This window comes from Physella acuta, unplaced genomic scaffold, assembly GCF_028476545.2.
Source record: "Physella acuta isolate Inbredline_101_S28 unplaced genomic scaffold, ASM2847654v3 ptg000840l, whole genome shotgun sequence".
Taxonomy (NCBI): Eukaryota; Metazoa; Mollusca; class Gastropoda; family Physidae; genus Physella; species Physella acuta.
This window is the reverse complement of record NW_026732357.1, coordinates 1-16,837: the sequence shown is the minus strand read 5'-3', so window position 1 is coordinate 16,837 and position 16,837 is coordinate 1. Positions and strand designations below refer to the sequence as shown.

Genomic DNA, 16,837 nt, shown 5'->3' with positions numbered 1-16,837 from the left:
ATATATTATCAAATATATAAGTATATTATCAAATTTTCGATTTCTGAGAAAGCTGATGTGGAATTTATAAAGTACTGATAATATTCTACACTATACACATTTTGTTTGGCGTTTACGTGGTAAACTTACTTTTTTTTTCTACGAGATTCTATTCTATTTAAAAAAAAAAGTTAGTAATGGACACCAGCGAGTTGACGAGAATCCTTCCGTAATGTTGTTGTCTTGGAATAAAATGTGCTTTTTTAGATTTAGGACCGTAAAAATAATAAAAAATAAAAACTTAAGCATAAAATGAATTCAGAATTTTAACATTTTTAGAATCAATGCTATACAAGTTGCAGATCCAGAGAACTTGAAAATAATTTGTTGAGTTTAAGGCTAAATTCCTATTTATTTTCATCAAGCCTAAGTTATAACTCGATGTTTCACTTTCGTAAGACAAACATTGATTAGCTGTACAGGAACTCCATGATCGATTTCTGACAGCCCCACTTTATAGTTTTTTTGGTTACAAAACTTTGCAGATCAAGTTTTTAAATAACAATACAAATTTAAACCCCATGACCTAGTTTTTCTTTTTTTAGCTTACAATGTGTACAATAAAATTTATGGCGGCCTATCGAATTGTCGCCATTACACGTGAAAACCAAATCAAAGACATCAAATACATCCAATCTTTAGTAAAGTCCGAAAAAAATCAGACAGGGAGGATTTTATAACCATATTAATTGTAACTACGCCGTGCATGATTTTTTAAAACATTTTATGGACCTCTCAAATACCTTTGAGACTTTCTCGCTGGCGTCCATTGGATGCGTAATTACTTTTTATGAATCAATTAAAATTGTGTCCAAATTAGTAGGCTGCCTCATCCAACTATTCGGCACTATTATACACGCATCATCACGTTCATTAGGTGCGCAATGGTTTTTAGTCATGCAACTCTATTGTACATTTTTACTTTCTCGTATATGCGTAGTATAGAGAAAGTCTTGTAATCGTGCAAAAAAAAAAATCGAGATTTGTAACACCTCACTGATACGGCAAAACATAATTTTGCAATCTTGTCCGTATGTCTGTGTGTCTGTGTGTGTGTGTGTGTCTGTGTGTGTGTGTAAACACGATTACTTGAGTACCGTTACAGCTAGGTTGATGAAATTTCATATATAAGTATTTTATCAAAATCGTAGATCCGTATCAACTTTTGAGCGATTTCCGATAACCGGAAGTGGTACTTTTTCTACTTTGAATTTTTCAAAAGCCTATATCTTGAGTACTATTTCAGATAGATGAATGAAATTTGATATGTAAGTAAAAGATCTAATTCTCTACCTTCTGTTAAATTTTGAGTAATTTCCGTTGACGGGAAGTACTAATTTACGCTATTTCCGAGTTCTCAAAAACGCATCTAAATTTATAAAGTACTAATAATATTGCGCACCATTATGAACATCTTTATTCGGCGTTCGCTTGGTGCGCAATACTTTTTTCTATGAGATTCTATTCTATTTTAAAAAGTTTAAGTATTTAAAATGGATTAAAAATCATAACTAGATCTATATCCCGAGTTCCCATCCCCTGTTGTTTTATATAAGAATATTCGAGAAAGTTTAGGGGAGATCACTCCCGGTTTATTAAAAATGTAAAGTACTGAAAGAAACATTCATTAAAACGCTTTAATAACAAGCTTTTATGTAATAATGCACTAAAAGTAGAAAATAAATACATTTTTAAAATATGCAATAATACACTACTATTTATCTAACTATAAAGTAAAGCGTGGGTCACTATGTTATCGTTTTGATACTTTTACTAATATTTAGGAAGCGACCCACGCTTTTCTTTATAGCTATATAAATAGTAGTGTATTATTATATATTTTAAAAAATTTAATATTTTCTACTTTTTAGTGCATTATTACCTACAAGCTTGTTATTACAACGTTTTTTTATGATTTTGTTTTCAATTATTTTATTTACGATTTGTTTTATTACGCACAAAAATAAACTACATTAAACTGAATCTCATAAAAAGTTACATACGACATCGGACATGAGAATCATATGGGAGGTTAAGTGCATCTGTTTATGTAACCACATCATTTAAGAAGAAATGTTTCTCAGGTACCGATGAGAGCTAAGTTGACTCAAAGACGCTCTACGGACTCGAGACTTGTGTCGACACTAGGGACATAATAATCGGGCATTCTATTATGATATTCGAAGCTATAAATGGGATAGGTAAAATGGTTTTCCGTTTTTTCCTCACATTCCATCATAAATGCTATAGAGGGCTGCATAGAACAATAGTAGAAAGCACGACTGCAAATCGGGAATCCCAAGTCATAATATATTGGTTAAACGTTAAATTGTACCAATTGGTATAAATATACGATTTTAGCACTATCGTGTTATTTTCTACCGAGTATAAGCTTGGTGGTTGCAAAATTATGCAATTCTATAAACATAGTTATCGATTTAAATATGAGCTCCGCTTGCTCAAATGTTGTCAAAACACATATCTATGGTTCTTTCCACCTATATAAAGAGAAAAGCTAGGATATAGCAAGCTTATATAAGAAATGCCACAAAGAGATTGTGGCGAGAAGTGTAATGTCTTACGGGTGGAAATTAGTTCGACATACCCCTATTTAATACTGGGTTTCTTTTTTTTTAAAACTAAAATGAAAGCGTTTACCAATATTTGCTACACTTATTTAAGTTTGGTGATAGTTATGTGGCTCGTCGGTGTTTTACAGCAAACTCAAAAGTAACTATTATTTAATTATGATTATATATTCATTATGAACACAAACTTCATTTCTAAAGAACTGAAGTGATGTTTGAAATCTTCAGTTTTTGTAGTTATCCATCTTCTGAAAACTAAAAAGCAAAGCATATTGATAACATATACAAATTGGTGTATACAATTTATTAAATTTTACAAAGTTAAAATATACACAAAAAGGTATTCTCAAAATGTCTATATCTCCCGTAGTGTTATATAAGAATATTCGAGAAAGTTTAGGGGAGATCACTCCCTATTTATTTAAAATGCTAAATAGAAAATAAAAAAAAAAAACTTAGACGACGAGCATCTTCTTCTTTCTTCTTCCCCGTTTTAATTGTAGCATTGGACGAAATTTCCTACAACACATTCAAGGATTACGTGTCAATTTTGTATGCGCCATTATGGTGAAATTAAATTTCATCCTGCTTTTCTTTCTAGATTTGCTTCCATAGGATTTGTCCAACCAAGAACGAACTACAAGGCAGCAATTGTTTGATTTTGGAGTTTTCTCTCCTAGATAGGTTGCTGTCCCCAGCTATTGAACCTCATCTCCGCGGGAGCATCCTCTTGATTTTACCATATTTTATTGCAGTATTTTTAGCTGTTAGGTAAATTATTTGATTCTAATATTAAAAAAAACACGTTAGAATGGTACGTTTTTATATTAAAGCTTTCTTTTATCCAGCTACCCCGCTCCAACTTGGAGATAGACAACGTCACTGCTTGACAAAACTAGACTAGACTTCTTCCCTCTTGATCAACGACATAGACGAGACTATCTTTCGTATACACAGCAACAACGACCCTGTTCTTTGATCCCACGCTAGTGTCACATTGTTATTTACGAAAACTCCACTCAAAACAGAAATACTCTTACACCCAACAATACACTACATCTACTTCATATTAGTAGCCTTTCAAACCTTACTGTCAAATTTAAAATTTAGGCTTGTTTCTGGTAAATGTACAATTACGTAATTTCTTCAAAATATGCATCCGTAATTCTCTTGTAAAGATAAATCTTTTTTTTTATGAATCCATTTTTTTTGTAAGTTAAAATCTGTAATTCTCTTGTAAATATAAGTCCTTTTTTTTTCTTCTTATATGAATCTTTTTTTTTTCTTTTAAGTAAGAATCCATCATTTTCTTATATATATATATATATATATATATATATATATATATATATATATATATATATATATATATATATATATATATATATATATATATATCAGAATAATTTTTTTTCTGTTGTTTTTTTTTACATATGGAAAGATTATTATTGTGGTTTTTATTTTCAATATTGTTTGTTGTCCAGCCATCATATCTACAGACACGTGTATGTTCATAGGTGGTTCATAGTTTGAGATTTTGATTTGTAAATTCGTATTTGGTAGAGGTTATTTAAAATTCAGCTATTATATTACTTAAAACGATATGTTCTTAATAGTATTTGTTATTGCTACAAGAGTAAAGAAAAAAAAACTGCATTCTGTATCTTTATCATAAAACTATTAAAGTTATATATTCAAAACAATTACGTTTTTTTTTGTAAAATAAAAAAAGCCTTAAAAAATAGATGTATTTTGCAGAGTGACAAATTATTTACATAGGTCAATATATTGTGTCAATTTAAAAACATAATTCGTTGATATTATTAAAGCATTTTTCAATTTGAATAATATTATTCAATATTTGAATAATATTATTTTAACTACGTTTAATCAAATTATATATTTTATATACATATATTACACAATTGTAAAAGAAAAAGACTAAATAACTACAGTGACTGCGGATGAGTTGAACTGCATCAAATTCTTATTCACACTGCAGCTTTTAAAATATAATGTAACAATGTCTCCTCCAACGAACTCAAATGACAAGCAAATGACATTCACCCAACAGTCTATGCACTTTACTATGTGTATGATAGGGCTTAGTCCAACCTAGATCATTGTCGTTAAAAAGCAATTTCTAAACATTTTTAATGTATAAAAAACGAAAGAAAAACACTGCAAAATAACGGAACTGAATAACCATAAGTAAAAAAAAAAAAGATTTTGGATTTTGGTAAGTTTTTTGGTAGTATAGATATCAAAACGCTAGAATCGATAACTCTAAAAATGGATAGAGTTAATCATTCTAGCTCGTTGTGAATATGACAGTTTTGAAAAAAAAATTACTTTCTCATATTCGAAATATAGAGGAAGTATTGTAATATTGCAAAAAATCGCAATGGAGATTTTCATAATTCTCAACACCTCCTCGACTCCAATAACTGATAATAACATTCAATAAAGTTTAGGGGAGATCACTCCTACTTTATTTTCATTCAATTCATGTAAGATTTTGACATTGACGAAAATCAGCCTTTAAGAAAATGTCACCACATTTACTATGCCTATAAATTGTTCAATGCGAACCGCAAGTCGAACTCAACATAAAATATTATCATAACCTGTACATTTCTTTATATATTACAAATTAGTTTAAAAAAGGTACCAAACGTAATGTGTAGCATCTCTCTGGACTACACTAGCCTAGCAGTGGAGCGCTAGACCGCTAACCCGATAGTTTCGAGTTCGAATCCGGGTTCAAGTTAGTGGAACGTCCCTGAGTCCACTCTACTCTGATGGGTACCTAACTCACGTTAGGGGAAGTAAATTCGGCTGGACATATAGCTGACCACATTATCCCTTTACATGCCGAGGTCAAGAAACATATGAACTCCACTTTATCTGTCCAATGGGTCGTTACTTCTAAAGAGAAATCATTACTTTCGTTTATAACGGCAATGTCGAGAGAAGGATCATGGTACGTGGCAACGTATGATTTCTTATTTAACGCCCAGAAACACGTCTCATAGAGGAAAACCTGGTGCTAATACAAAACAGCTGAACTGAAATAACATGGGAGGTAACAATCACACATCGGTGGGATAAATTCAGTTTTTCTATTACTTTAGGGTAAAGCACATGTGTATGATACTGTACACCCATTAACTGTTTGAGGGCAAGGAATTGAAACAAGCGAAAATGAATTATAATTAAGGTGAATCTACAGTATCTGAGACTACGGTCCGGCACCTACATTGCAGTTGTGCATACTTCATCAGGAAATACAAGTCTGCTGTTAACAAATATACAACTTAAGGGCAGAAATAGTGTTTCACCATCCGTTTTCGTTTTGCAGTTTAAGTGCATTTTTTCGATTTAGTTGATTTAGGGAAGAGCATTCCTCTTTATTAGTGACCTACCTTCGATCTTGAATTACCAGCTGATACAGAGATATGCACTGCCTAATTTCCAACTGAAGGATGTCGAATTTAGTAGAGCAAAAGTTTAAGAAGCAACTTAAGACCATTAGGGCAAGATCAATGATTGTTGACAAAGCATGGTATGGTTGGATTAGGAGAAAACGATTTTGGAGTGTCTGGGCATAAGGTGAAAGGTTCATTCTTATCACTTGAACATTGTTTTCTAAACAGAGTGATTCAGTGCATTACGTGAGCAAAAGCTCACAACACTAAGATCAACAGAAGAAATAATGTTTCTTCAGTTCAATTAGTGTGATTTGAAACGCTCAGTGCTACATCATATTTTTGTCTGCCTGTATTAAATCAATTATCTTAATTAATTAAAAATTCGAATAAATTATGATTATATAAAAGACTAAAAAACCTACTACTGAGCCGTTTCTTTATCAGAAAAGGTTGTACTTTAACAAAAAGATTGGTGAATATTATAAAATTTGGCATTTTTTAGCCAATCGACTTGTAAAGGATTCTTCGATTTGTGCCCTTACTTCTTGATAAAAAGCCGAGGTATCTTTAAGCTCTTGGATTAATCTTTCAACACCACTAGCCTTAGGAATTTTATTTCGTTGCAATTCATTCTTCATGTAATTTAAATTTTTGCAAAGTGAATTTATTTTCACATTGCTTGATTCTTCATTCAGTATGGTACTCAAGCTGTTTATGCTTTCTTTTATTCTATCCTCAACTTTAGTGCCTGTCTTCCAGGTCTTAAAATAATCGATTATTTCCAGGGTGATGTCCAGAGTTTCTAATTTGAACGTTTTGTCGTTTTGTATTTTCCCAGCTCTCAATAGTTTGGCTTCTTGAAACATTTCGTTGGTGAAAGGATTCAGGGATAACTGATCCAAATGTCTCACTAGTTTCAATAACTGAGCTTTCTTTACATCTAAGTCAGTGGTTACGTTATCAAATAAAACATATTTGTTGCCGCATTCTTTTAACAAATCATTAAAAGAAGGATTCTTCTGCAACCAAATTTCAAAAGTAACGTTGTTGTATCTTTTAAAATCATCACCGTGAGTGAAAATTAAAACCGCATGCTTACTTAAAGCATCGTCTCCCAAAACTGTTTTGATCAGGTTAATCGTATTACGATCTTCATCTGAAAATCGGGTTCCGTAAGGATAAACAAAGCCCAAGGAAAACTGACTGTCAAATTTCATGACACCGTCTGTTAATGCTCGTACCGCATCAGCAATTATTTGTTTACTTTCTTTAAACTCGGTGTTAAACAAACCTTCAGTGTCAACCACATTAATCAAGCGAGTTTCAGCGTACGCCTCTGACTTGTAGGCTTTGCGTGTGCTTGAATCCATGCCGAATGGAACGGCACATGATTTATTCCGATCTTTTAAATAGTGTATGGAATTCAACGTTGAGGTTTTGCCATATCCCCGTTTTCCCAATCAAAACCATATTAAGTTGTTTTCCAGGTGGTACGCATAACATGTTCTGTAAAAAATGCATACATGTATTTTTATATGTATACATATATTTATATATATATATATTCATATATATATGTATATATACGTATATATATATATATATATATATATATATATATATATATATATATATATATATGTATATATATATATATATATATATATATATATATATATATATATATATATATATATATATATATATATATATAAGTAAATATAGGATTGTATGTATTCGGTAGAGATGGTTCCTACCGGTGGCCATTCTTAGAACCCTCGTTCCCTCATTTCGCCTAACCTAACCGATATAAAATCGCGGTAACACAATGACATTGTTGTAGAAAATCTTAGTTTTTCTTTTTTTTTTAAATTTAACTTGGTAAAGCTTTGATTATTTTATGCACCTTGTTTTTTTTTTTCCATATCATAAAAAGGTAGGCCTTATTTTGCATCTTTAATTTTAAAAGATGGATAAACACAAGGCCATGAGATTTCAAACAGCATTTAACTCTTGTATTGATGGTGTTCGTTGTCATAAGAAAAAAAAAAGATATTATAAAGCTAGGAGTTAACCTTTTAGTTTGCCCCGGAAAAAAGAAACAACAATACAAATATTTGAAATTTGAAAACAGTTAAAAATTTTACTGAATTTTGCAAGAAAGTTCGCACAAACCTTTCCAGGTTTATAACACACAAGTGTGGCAAATATAAGCCGATCCGTTTACGCATCCCTTTTATGCGTTTACAAACCCAGCCTACCAGTCCACTCTCCCGCCGCAGACATACTTTGAAATTACATTATATATATATATATATATATATATATATATATATATATATATATATATATATATATATATATATTACCTCAATGAACGGTCCTGCAATTACTTTTTGCATGTTCTCAATCGAAAGCATTTTTAGCTCATCATCTTGTGTGATACATGTAATGAAACTGTGCCGGATGACATCCAACACTTCCTGTTTCTGACTGGTAACAATAGCCCTTGTCTTATTCATTTCGACTTGATCGATGTGAAAGTTCAAGTCTGTTTTGGCGACAAAATCCTGAGTGGCAAGTTGGATAAAATTTAGTCATTTCATACATCTAGTGTACACTTTTATAAAGATGTTTGAGTGTTGTATTACATTCATTTCGAGTGACTAAAGTAATGAGGCTAAGCACCGCTCACTTCTACAATTGGGTTACATATTTATACATTAACACACACACACACACACATATATATATATATATATATATATATATATATATATATATAAATATATATATATATACATATATATAATATATATATATATATATATATATATATATATATATATATATATATATATATATATATATATATATATATGGTACACATATTATGAGATATTTTAAATCATTTTAAATATATAGGCTTATAGGCTAATATAATTATATTATAGTAATAGAGGCCTATATTTATTTATTTATTTATTTATTAACATTATTTGTATACTAATGGCAAAAGTATATATATATATATATATATATATATATATATATATATATATATATATATATATATATATATATATATATATATATATGTATGTATATATATATATATATATATATATATATATATATATATATATATATATATATATATATATACATACATATATACATCCTAATATATAATGGCCCATGTGCGCACTTCTCTCTCTCTCTCTCTCTCTCTCTCTGTCTATCCGCAAAATATTTTCGCCGGATATCACGTCAGAATCGGCAGCGATATATGGATACCTTTATACGGACTTTTGTTGAAAATAATATGTTAGATGTTTTAAATGTATAACCACAATTTTATTTAAAGAAGAAAAATAAAAAAATAAAGGCGTATTCGAATGTAGAGAAACAGTTTTACTTATGCAACAGGAAAAGCGTTTATAGTTGTGAAAAAGAATGCATAAAACAGTGACGTCACTAATGTTTATACATTAACTAATGACGTAATCTGCTGTGTTTAGAATAAAAAGAAATGAACTATTTCATTCAAATTTGATTTAGATCTACGTACGCTATAAAATTTATACAATACAATTTTGCTCGGGCTAAACTTTAAAAAAATTCTATTACGATTCTAGATCTAGATATTCTAGATCTTGATATTCTATATCATCTAGATCTAATATTCTAGATCATCTAGATCTAGAGATTCTAGATCTAGATCTAGATGATCTAGATCTACGGAAAAACTAGACGTACACAGTTGTAGACCCTATCTTGATCTAGAATCTATTCAAATAATACATTTCTAAACTAAAGTATTTCAGGCCCTAATTACTTTATTGAAATCTTTGTTTATCTATGCACTTTGCTTATCTCTATAAGATATAAAGCAAGTTGTCGAGTGCCCGATAGGGCACTTCCCGGCGCCGCAGGCGCTTCAAATTTGACAGGATCTTGCCTTGGGGCGACAGAACACGGGGGCCGGTTGGCCGAACAGTCTACGATGAGTGGTTTAAAACTGACCTCAACTGACCGAAAAAAATGTCCACGTAGGAACCTCTTCATAACTCCTGAGGTCGTAGACCGGCCCTCGGGCGAATTAATTAAGCATTCAAATTCTCAATGTTTTCGAAAGCCTAAGCGAAGCTGGGCAGCATGCCTAGTATATATATAAAGAGAGAGAGATAAATAAAAATAGATAGAGATGTTTGTGAGTGGAGAATTTTTTTACTAAGGACACTAACGTCTATTTGTTTCGTTTCCTTTTCCATGTGTCGCAAGAAGTGATAAACCATGCTACATAGCTTTATAACGTGTTGTTCTGATGTTCTCACACATGGGTCACCTGGCCAAATAAAACAGGGATAGAATACACGCTTGAAGCAATATGTATATTCAGAAACAGGGGCGGAACCACTATCACATCACCAGACAAGGCAATGTAATGCTGTCCCCAAGCCGTTATAGGGGCCCAGAATCCGACCATTGGCGTAGCTAGGATTTTTGGGCCCCTATGAAAAAGTGTTAGTGGGACCCTCAGAGGCGTAGCGACTTTTCCTGGCTACCGGGGACAAACTTTCGCTTTGCACCCCCCCCCCCCCTCAGACTTTTGATTTGCACCCCCCACCCTCAGACTTTCGATTTGCACCCCCCTCAAAATTTCAAAAAAGGGCCCATATTTTCCTTTCGGCCCCTATGCCTTGCTTACGCTAGCTTTACGGTAGCTACGCCACTGAATCCGACCAAAAACAAAACTGTTTTTTAACCTTGATATACTAGTAGTTTAATAAAGAAAAAAAATGGGATATACACCAGCAGTGATTGTTCTACAATACAGTAACCAACACACATTATTTTCTAGTTCCGCCACTGTTCAGTAATACTATTTCAAAATTTAAATATGTATAATTCAAAGTAATGCAATAATGTGATTAATAAATTACATTTTTTTAAACAAAAAAAAAACATTTTTAATATAATGTTTTCAAATAGTTCAAATTTAATTATACTCTTAACTTCAGTGTTTAATTATAACATAACAGTTATGATACATATTTTAAAATCTTACCATTGTCGACTCTTTGTAGTATTATTCGCACAGGGAATATATTTGACTCCGTGTTTTCTTCTTCCCTTCTGACTGATAATGGCACTGTCGTACCTGAATATCACAAGACTTATTGGAATTTAGAGTACTTTTGTATAGGAGTGTGTTCTCGCCTGTGATGCATAGTTCTGACATTGTGTGTGTGAATGTGGGGGTGTGTATCTGTTATCATCATTGTCCTTTCATGTCCAAAACATATAAATCAATTACAATAGAGATAATGTGTTTCAATGACCTCGACATATATTGTAATTTAGAGTTGTTTCGCCTAGCATTAGTCAGGTACCCCCAGTGGCGTCGCTATGTCTGGTGTCATCCGGTGGAGTGTCCCCCCTCCCCAAAGAAACAAAGTATATATGAAGGGCTCAGTGGAAAAAGTACTTAAGTGTATTTTAAGTGTTTTGAGAAAAATGAGTGCAAAGTTTTAAAATTGAAGCTAAATACTAAAACAGCTGATGCAAATTATTCGAATTAAGCTACTTCGGTACTGTTTCCATGGCCCAAATTTACAGGTAAACAAATAATATACCGGTCTTAACTCATTTTTGAAAAACATGTAACTGAAGTACTTTTTCCACTGAGCCCTTCATATATATATATATATATATATATATATATATATATATATATATATATATATATATATATATATATATATATATATATATATGCCTAAATAGCCTTAATTTAAATATATGCCACTTACGCGAGTACATGCATGGGTAAAAGCTTTAATCCCTGCAGACTTATTAGTAATGATGTTTATCTTTAATCTGTTAATAATACAGTTGGATGTAGTATTGTTTTCTCTAAATTTAGCGCGTTTACGTCATGGTGTCACCCCTATAAATGGTGTCACCCGGTGGGTTGACTTAGGGACGTCTTACAAACTCCGGAATCCGAACTCGAGTTTTCAAGTTATTCGTCGAAAGCTCTATAATCCGACCACCCGGTTAATGCAGCTTTTTTTTATAAATGCTTTATTATCTGAATTATGGTAGCGTTTCGTCTTGTGTGGTTTTAAGCTTTTAACTGCAATGATGTTAGTGAATATTTTTGACGTATTTATATACTTAAATGTTCATGTATACGTTAGACTTTAACCGGCACTTTTGCCAGTTAAAACATTACAAACACTTGCCTTTCGTTATCGATGTGAATGTCGAATCAAGCTTCTTGTTCTTAATATTATTCGTCAAATTCTGCTTGAAAAAATTCTTCACTGCGAACGCCACGGAAGTCAGGCAGGTTGGGCAGAACGACGTGAATGACATGGTTGTGATCTTGCAGCTAACGCCTGCGAAAGCTTTAGATTGCAGCCTTTGATCCATGTCGCTCATCACTTGAACCAATTCTTCACATTTGGTCGCAGCGAATGAACCTTTTTTTTGTTAGAAACCACCGAAATAATCGGTTTTCGATGTCTTCCCTCAACTCCGCATCTGAAAGAATTTAATTAACTGGATTTTGTTTTTTTTTTGTTTCTATCCCAAAAATTTTAATAGGTCAGATATGAAGATTAATGTTGGTTTAAGTGATTCGTTGAAGAATTAATAGTATCATGTTGTAAAAATTCAACGTGGTCGGGTCGTTCTAAACCCAAATGTCCTTAGTTCAAACCCCTAGGTACAGTGTTTCTTCCAGACTTTTTTCTCCGGTGGAAGGGGGGGGGGTGGTAGACATTCTTCAGGGGGGGGGGGGGGCTATTAAAAGTATATATTTTCTATATAAATTATATAAATTTCACTTCGTTCGGGGGATGGGGGGGGGGGGCAGATGCCTGGAAGAAACTCTGCCCGGGTAGATTACGCTCGATAGCTTGGGACAGCAAAAGAGAAAACTCCGAAATTAATCAACTAATGCAACCACGGCATCATTGGACGAATGACCTTAAGGTAAAGGTTCACCGGCCAGGCCGCATAAGCTCTTAGAGGAACTTCAACGGGCAAGAGTTCATGACCAAGTCGAGGAATCTAAATGAAATGCGGGTAGTTTCAGGCATAGAGAAGGGTGGGCGGCGCCATGCAACACATAGCCCTAGACACACTATTCTGTTGTGACCCAACAACTCTATCAATAGTTAACGGATGATTTAGATTTACATGCAAAATTTATAAAAAAAATGCCTATACTATTAAATTAGGAAACGGTAATTTTATAATTTAATCAGGCATATTAAAATGAATCTTTCAAATATTATAGCTCAAATTTTTTTTAAATTGAGCTTTTTTTGAATCACTGGAGGTAATTTCCTTCAACAAAATTAAGTATTCGTCCTAACATGTTATGAGCCATAAACAATGCGTTGATTCCGCCCTTAGACAACTTTTCTTTCTGAATTTGCTTCCATAGCCTTAGCTAACTAGTGAACAAACTGCAGGGCAGAAAATGTTTATTTTTGGAGCTTTTTCTCAAGGATGGGCTGCAATCACAAGCTAAAGGGCCCTGAGCTTGAGAGAATAAATCCAAAAGGAACACTACCCACCAACAGTACAATGCTATTTCAATATATATATATTTTACTATATTATAAATAATATTTATATTATATACAGTAATAAAGAGGAGACAAGTAGGCCTTTGTATCTTGGAGCAGCGATTGGATTTGAAAATTGAAAATATTACTAGTTGTTTTTTTTTTTACTTTCGCCTCCCCTTTTGAATATGCGTTTGTTTCACTTATTAAGCTTGGTAGAGTATATAATATCCTTTTCTATAGATAAAAAAATTAATATTATTAAACATGTTAATACCTTTTAGAAAAATATACTGATATTAACAATATTTTGGTTGTATGTTAACTTCTTTTGGGCAGTAGGGATACAAATATATTAATTTTAGAATTTAAAGAATTTTCCAGCATAAAGTTTGATAACCAGATCCGAAATACAATACTTATTCAGTTTTTGTGCGTAACTTTAATTGTCAAAACTACTTTTTGATCTAAACAAAAGTGTTGTGAATTATTTATATAGTTTATTTTTTTTTTTGTATTTACAACGTATTTGTTTCTATTGTGTACCTGTTGTATGCGCCATTGTTTTCATTAATCTATACATAAGATAACTTACCGTTAGTGATGAATGAGAGAAAAAAAATCAACTCCTGCCCGTAATCAACTTCTGTGACGATATGCAATGATTTGTACCTGGTCGAGTTGGTAGAGTCTAGCTTTCGGTATGCTTCTAGGCATTCCTGTTCATTAATTTTCTACCACATAAGTTTTCTGCAAATTCACACAAAAAAATAAAATAATTTAAGAGACGATTATGTGAACTGTCCAGGGGCGGAACTACAGTGCCGCTAGACCCCCGCAATGCGGAGGGGGGGGGGCCACGCCATTTAGGGGCCCATAACCGACCCATAATAAACAAATTATGGTTAAAAAAAATTTCTTGCATTTTTGACTTGACAGTAAAAGCTTTTGTAAACAACAAACAGATCTACTACAGTTGTGATGTTATAAGTAGCTAACACATGCTGTTGCTTTAAAAAAAAATATTTGCCTAATCTTTAGTGTGAAAGATAGGCAAACGTTCAAAACACTTCCATGACTTATTTCCCTTTTTTAAATAGTTAAATAGGGGTGCTAATAAGCTCGTTTTAATATATTTGTACTAAACAGATTCAAAAGCTATTACTTCACTTAATTATTATATTGAAAAAATACATAACAAACTAAAGACTGACATAGCAATAAAAGAAAATAAATATTTAAAATAAATAATATAAATACAAAACAACATAAAAAATAAACATAACACGATACACCATTACACATACAAAGCTTTCACGTTTTTATATATATATATAATTTTGGACCGGCCTTAAACCTAGAGCAGGGGTCTCCAAACATACGGCCCGCGGGCCGCATGATGCGGCCCGCGATGTCCTCTCATCCGGCCCGCGGAGATTTTTTGTCCACGGAAAAAACGTTTGTTGGTGATGGCTGAGGAACTTTGCCCAGAAAAATCAATTGACATGCCTGGAAGAAACTGGCCCCCGAACTGAAATTTGATAGTTAATGCGTCCCTCGGACTGAAAAGTTTGGAGACCCCTGACCTAGAGGATCGGCTGTATTACAGTAAATATATTGAAATAAATTAGTTCTAAATCTAAAAAAAAAAAAAAAGCTTAAAACAGACTAATGCACTCACACTCATGACTCGTTGTAATTTGTTTAAATGAAAAACAAAAGACCATGCATATATATATATATATATATATATTATATATATATATATATAATATATATATATAATATATATATATATATATATATATATATATATTTATATATATATATACATATACATATATATATATATATATATATATATATATATAGGATGGGGGCCCATTTTTTTTTTGGCGGGGTGGCCCTTTTTTCTAGTTCCGCCACTGAAACTGTCTGAAACAATAAGAAATGTACGAGATTGAAAGTAGGATAGGGATTGTGTTATTACAGATCTAACGACAATTGTTGAGCATACATATGATAAAATAGCACAATGTATAGACTTTCTTCTTCTTCTTTGTTCTTAATTTTAATATTCGAATGGATTCCATCCAACATATTGTTACAATTTCATTATGATTTTTCTTTTTGGATTTGCTTCCACAGCCTTTGTCCCAAGAACAAACTACAAGGCAGCAGTTGTTTGATTTTGGAGTTGTCTCTCCTAGAAGAGTTGCTGTCCCCAACTATCGAGCCTCCTCTGCAGAGTTTATTCCAGGCATCTCTTCTGGGTAGTCTACCCCCCCACCCCCCCCCCCCCCCCCAACGAAATGGAGTTTATATATCAAATATATACTTTTGACAGCGTCCGCCCCCTCCCCCCGGAAATTTCAAGTGCACCCCCGGAGAAAAAAGTCTGGAAGAAGCACTGTTCATCTGCCCAAGGGGTTCGAATTTATAAACTTTGTTAGCCCAATGTCATCATATTTAAAAAAAAAAATTATAACTTTCAGAGCTTAATATTACTGTTACCATTCCTGGAATAAGAAAAAAATAATAATTTTGTCAAACCAGATTTACCTTATAAACAGCAACTCTAATCTAGAGATTGGTTGCAAGAGGGTTTTCAATACACTGTAGACAAGAAAAGATGCCATCGTTTTTAATGCAGTAAGCCTTGACCTTGAGTAAGTAAATCATAGGCAGTTCAAGCGTGTCACACAGGGTCTTCAATGTTCGGATTTGATGCAATATAAGGCCGAAGAGGCTGTGGCGCTCTGGAAACACAATGGCAAAACTTTCAGAACATTTTAAAAAAAGTGTATTTTTTATTTTATTAAAAGGGTGATACGTTATATATTCTATATATTCTTATATGCTTAACTTTCCTGTTGACTTGAATAGAAAAACCTTTTTTTTTTTTAAACGCATAAAAGTTGCCCTTCAAATTAAAAAAAAAACAATTGATGTTACGAAATTATATTTAAAAAAAAATTTAAATGTTTATTTTATTAACTTTTTTTGTTTAGAACCGACAATGCACTCGGCTATAAAAAAAATAAATTTAAATATTAGGATAGGACGGTATGTTTAATTGGCAAAAACTTATTTCTGACCCAGCTTTCGGCTTTGCTTACTGGGTTCGCGGTCATACCGTGTACTTACATCTTATTAGTTTTTCTTTCGTGCATCGCTTCGTGGGGGTTGGGGG

At 32.4% G+C, this 16,837-nt stretch overlaps 1 protein-coding gene across 1 annotated transcript; it reads right to left on the bottom strand.

Moving 5' to 3' along the window:
• Positions 1-6,383: 6,383 nt before the first annotated feature.
• On the bottom strand, positions 6,384-8,622 carry LOC131951946 (uncharacterized). The gene is made up of 2 exons (XM_059314416.1): positions 8,428-8,622; positions 6,384-7,564 (listed from the first exon to the last, which is right to left on the bottom strand). The coding sequence occupies exon 2, from the start codon at positions 7,426-7,428 to the stop codon at positions 6,538-6,540; it is 891 nt and encodes a 296-aa protein (XP_059170399.1). The 5' UTR covers positions 7,429-7,564; positions 8,428-8,622; the 3' UTR covers positions 6,384-6,537.
• Positions 8,623-16,837: the final 8,215 nt, after the last annotated feature.